Here is a 5,656-nt window from a genome sequence, read left to right as displayed (position 1 = left end):
GTTTTCCAGAAAACTGCAGTACAGGGATTTTGACAGCATAGCAGCTTTTATTAAACACTTGTAATTAAGGTAAAGTGCTTCTCTTTTCTCTTTTTAGTGAACTGGTTCTTTTTTAAGGGACTGGGTCCCACATGGTATGAGGGCACTGAAAGGTTGACCATAAAGCCCACAGGAAAGGCCCACTGTCCCTGGTTAAGGGGACAGATATGGGCACTAGGACTGTGTTTAAAAACAAAATGAAACAAAAGCATTGTTAGGCAGAGACATATCCTACTGTGAGGCAAATCTCTCTCTGCACTTTCTGCAGCAGTTGAAGGAGACTGATGAAATTGAGCTTCCATTGTCTTAGCTTTGTTGACTAAATTGTTGCTCCTCCTCAAAGAGATCTGATGGTTTATTTCATCCCCCCACAGAAAGAAACCTATGGGAAGAGCAGGATGGAGAAATCAAACAACTGTCACAGAATTTATCCTGATAGGATTTGAGGATCTCCCTAAACTGCAAGGTCTTTTTTTCCTGGTATTTCTGATTATTTACTTGGTGACCCTGTGTGGGAACCTTCTCATCACCATGCTCATTGTGACTGACCGACGCCTTCACACTCCAATGTACTTCTTCTTGGGGAATCTGTCTTGCTTGGAGATCTGCTATAGTTCAGCTGTTCTCCCAAGAATGCTGGCTAGTTTCTTGACCGGCTTGAAAGAGATTTCATTTGCAGGCTGTTTTGTGCAGTATTACGTATTTGCTTGCCTAGCAGGTACTGAATGTTATCTCCTTTCTGCAATGTCTTATGACAGGTACTTAGCCATTTGTAAACCACTGCGTTATGCAGTCCTCATGAATGGCCAATTGTGCTTCCAGCTCTCAGCTGGGTCTTGGGTATGTGGGTTTTTGGTCAGCACCATTACAACCATTTCAATGTCATGGTTGTTCTTCTGTGGCCCCAATGAAATAGATCATTATATATGTGACTTAAAACCCATGCTAAAGCTCTCCTGCAGTGACACCTATTGGATGGAGCTCACAAATTTTGTTTTTGCCTGCACATTCACTTTGCCTCCTTTCCTGCTCACCATGACCTCATACATTTATATCATAGCCACAATCCTAAGAATCTCATCCACTACTGGAAGGAAAAAGGCATTTTCCACCTGCTCCTCTCACCTGTCGGTGGTCAGCCTGTTCTATGGAACACTCATAATGGTCTATATGCTCCCAAGAGTCAGCATCCTAAGGCATCTTGACAAAGTGTTTTCTCTCTTTTACACTGTCCTCACTCCAATGGTCAACCCCCTCATATACAGCCTAAGGAACAAAGATGTAAATGAAGCTTTGGGGAAAATCCTTGGAAGATGCCCACCTTGCCCAATGCCTTTGAGAATCCAGATTGGAAAACTGCAACAATTTAGATGATAAATTAGATGTGGCTGCGATGATCTCTCATATTTAATGTTTTGCTTTTGTTTCTTGGGATAAAATGTTCTGCTGTGAGATTTGGAAAGTATGTATCAATGGGATCTGTACATGTTCCTATGAGACTAATGAGGTGCATTAGAATTGTGAGGGGGACCACCCATCGATATGGGCCAGTTCTGATCTATATAGGAACATTTGCAGCTGGTTGTTATATCTGGTTATTTAATGTAAAAAACCACAATATCAAGCAGGACCAAAGAATTCAGCCCAACATTTTTTCCAGGAATATGATGCGAAGGAAGCCTTTTTGTGTGGAGGAGAATATAGCACATTTTGAAGCTTAACTTGTTAATACAATGCCCCTTCCGATCGTCAGGAGGAGGGGGGGTTGCGGGATCACGACACCATCCACACTCGCCCTCGCGAGGCTAGTGCCAGCCTCGCGGGAGGCCGCCGGGATTCCCCCAATTAACATCCCCTTGGCGCCAGCCAATCGGCTGGCGGCAGGGGCGGGCCTTAGAAAGGCCACTTAAGGTCGGGGCAGCCCTCGGCTCGCCCCTTTTCGCCTGGGAGACGACGCGGTTTCCCACCCACCCGCCCTTTAGGTTTTGCCACCGATCTTGCTATGGGCTTCGGCTGGTCGCCGCAAGGGGCCTGGTAGGAGTTTTTCCATTTGGCTAATTGGCTGGTTTTGTGAGCCACTTGGTTTTTTCACCTACCTCGTAGCAAATCGTCACAACTCCCTTGGTTTTGGCGGTAGGCATTGGCCGGGGTATTGTCATGCAGATGAGGTTGGGGGGGAGGAACGCCATCACCTCCCCCAATGCTTGAAGGGTAGTTCGTTAAAGGACTCCGAGGGGCGACGCCTCGTCCGAAACCTACGGAGGCTAGGGCCTAAAGCGCGCCCCCGAGCGGTAACCCCTCGGGGAGCGCCTAGGGATACGCATCTCGGGTGGCTCCCCCTGTTGGTGTTTAACCCTTCCCGGTTAGACCGGATAGTCGGTTAGGGGCCAATGCCTAAAGCCAATACCCTTCTTTCCTGTAATCAATAAAGTTGTGGCCAATTTCGCCCATTAAACCTAAATCGCTGTGTCCGTTGTCTTTATTTATTTCACCTGTGGGGGGGAGGGAATAGCCACGCAATACATTTTGCCAGTGAATGGTACCATTTTCTCTTTACATTAAAAGGATTGTTTTCCTGTTATTCGTGCAAAGGTAATAAAGAAGAGGCAAATTCCAAACCTTTTTCTATATCATTGATTGCCTGCTTTCTCCACTTCCTTGGCCCATTTAATTACTTATGAAGATTGCTTATCCCAGTGGCATGAAACCAGAGGTTTTACAGAAATTTGACAGCATCTGTGAAATTGGCTTGTCTGCCATCTATTAAACTTCCAGAAGCTGGGGAGCAATTTCGTTTTATCTCCTAAAAACATGTTAAGTGCAAATATTAATTCTGGGGGATAGATGTCAAATGTAGTTTATTTATTTCTAATTATGCATATTTATTTATTAAATTTGCATACCACCCTTCATCTGAAGATCACAGGTGGTTCACAATATAAAAATAAAAAGGGAGAAGACAAAACAAAGGACAAAAACAGCAACAAACTAATACCCCCCTCCCAAAAACACATAGAATGTTAGTCAGACAAAGCCAAATGCTTGGTTAAAGAGAAGCGTTTTTGCCTGGCTCCTGAAGATATGTAATGAAGGTTGCAGGCAAACATCCCTGAATAGAGCATAACACAAAGGAGAAGCCACTGCAGAAAAGACCCATTTTGTGCTGCCACCCTCTGGACCTCCTGTGCAGTAGGCACATGAAAATAGGTGCCAGGTGATGGTCTCAGGGACCAAGTTTGTTCATACAATCCCATTTACATAAAATGCTATCTGAAGCATCAAAAGGTCTAACATGGCAGGAAGCATTTTGGGTTGTATCCAAACTTAGTAATGCTTACAACAGATCCACTAAATTTAAGGATATTTAAGTTAATCATTATTTCTGTGGGTCTGTTCTAAGCACAGCTACATCTGGACCTAACACTTTACAAATATAGACCAATGGAGTAATACTATGGCAATATTTGAAGAGCTGTACAAGAAATACATAGATAAATAAGTTCCCATAAATATCAAGCATAATATACAATATTTATTCTTTTTCTTTCTTTCATAGTAATGGGATAGAAACCTGGACTGCCCCACACCCTGGATATCTGGGTCCCAATAATATGTGTCCGCCTTACATATAAACTTTGGCTCTGTAGATATAAAACATGAGGAATGGGGGCCTATAACTCTAGGATTTCATTAACTATGCCTTTGAGCAATCTGCTATTAGTCCCTTTAATTAGATCATGTTTCCAATTGTAGTTGGTGTAGATGTTTATTAAAGACTGAGAATTGGAATTAGTTTCTTTACAATTAAAATAAACATTGGAGAACCGTTACAGCAATATATGTTTTCATAAAGTAAGAGGACAATATTTAGTTATTTGGAAAAAGTTTACACATGAAACAAATGTTTGTAAGATTAGCTGCACCTTCTAATTACAGGACGAATCCTCATTATACTGAGTAATTGGCAAACCTCCCTTTAATTGTAAACTCTCCCAATTGTATTCCAGTCTTCAAATTCAGCTGTTTATTATGAGTCCAGTGTGGCCTGTTGATGTTTGTGCCTTGGGGCTTTATTTGACAAGGTCTCTCTGAGGTTATGGGCCTTGTGTGTTTGTGGCAACATAAAGTTGTTACCTTCTGACTTAATTAATCCTTAATTGCTCTCTTCTTATTTAATTGGCTGATTAGGACATAGGTTGTGCCTCCTGCACAAAGGTAGTAGATTTCTTCTTAGTTTTACATGGAACAGAATTGTTTGTTTTTCATTTAAACATATTAAAATGCTATGAATAAATGTATTCTGAATGAAACTGGAAGAAACGATGAAAATATTTTCCAGGTCATCCATCTGTCCATCCATCCATCCATAAGAAAGAAGTTGATTTCATCAGTGGTTTAATCATAACTTTTTGAAGCACAGAATCTTGACATAACAGTCCCCCATCCACATCCCCAAGGCAAAATTAAAATGCAGGCAACTATGATGATCCACATGCTTGTGGTGTGTGTGTGTGTGTGTGTGTGTGTGTGTGTCTATCCTATGGAGCAGGTGTACATCACACATTGTGTCTAGTTTTAGATAGGTAGCCGTGTTGGTCTGCCATAGTCAAAATAAAAAAATTCCTTCCAGTAGCACCTTAAAGACCAACTAAGTGTATCTGAAGAAGTGTGCATGCACACGAAAGCTCATACCAAGAACTAACTTAGTTGGTCTTTAAGGTGCTACTGGAAGGAATTTTTTTATTGTGTCTAGTTTGTTAGGGTCAGCTAACAGACACAAAACAGTGATCTGGAAAATGATTAAAACAAAAAAATTCCTTCCAGTAGCACCTTAAAGACCAACTAAGTAAGTTCTTGGTATGAGCTTTCGTGTGCATGCACACTTCTTCAGATACTTCTTCTGTGTATCTGAAGAAGTGTGCATGCACACGAAAGCTCATACCAAGAACTAACTTAGTTGGTCTTTAAGGTTCTACTGGAAGGAATTTTTTTTGTTTTGACTATGGCAGACCAACACGGCTACCTATCTGTAACTGGAAAATGATTGTATGGCTTTGTAGGCTGGACTATGGCTACAGAAAAACATGGATTCCTATCTCCAATTGGCCATAAAGTTCACTGGCCTGACTTTGTCAATGTCTAGGTGTAGCCTGTCACAGAGGGTTATTATGAGAAATCCCAGTATGCTGACAGCTTTTGTGATCAAGGTGCTTTGGATGTCCTATGTGGTGAGCCCCCAGTAGTTGAAGGCCTCATAGGATTCCCTGGGAGTCTCCACAGTATCACTGGAACTCTGGGAAATGTGGGGCTGCCTGGTCTAGAAAAGGTGGTCCAATTCACAACAGTAGCCCTACTCGAATCAAGAATTCCATATTTACCCTCCCTTGGGGTTAGGTCTTTTGTTGGTAACATGTTTGGTGACTGGTTGTCAGGGATGGATTGTTTTTTTTTACTCTCACCTGATTGGCCTTGGGAGCTAAAGATTTTGTAAAATAGGTTTATTAATTGGTTGCCTTTGACACTTATGCAGCTTCACTGATCACTGTTAGAATTTTGCTTTACAGTCCCTGAGGTGGAGTAACTCGGACATAGGTTTGTACGTGCATATACAGACTGT

At 42.0% G+C, this 5,656-nt stretch overlaps 1 protein-coding gene across 1 annotated transcript; it reads left to right on the top strand.

Annotated features, from left to right (window-relative positions):
• Positions 1 to 423: 423 nt before the first annotated feature.
• LOC310692542 (olfactory receptor 9G19-like) lies at positions 424 to 1,413 on the top strand (the record flags this gene model as incomplete). The annotated part of the gene is made up of 1 exon (XM_083473488.1): positions 424 to 1,413. One exon carries the CDS (start codon positions 424 to 426, stop codon positions 1,411 to 1,413), a length of 990 nt encoding a protein of 329 aa, XP_083329614.1.
• Positions 1,414 to 5,656: the final 4,243 nt, after the last annotated feature.

This window comes from Podarcis liolepis, assembly GCF_965112155.1.
Source record: "Podarcis liolepis genome assembly, chromosome: 13".
NCBI lineage: Eukaryota > Metazoa > Chordata > Lepidosauria > Squamata > Lacertidae > Podarcis > Podarcis liolepis.
The sequence above is the reverse complement of the archived record's forward strand: the minus strand, read 5'-3'. Positions and strand labels throughout refer to the sequence as shown.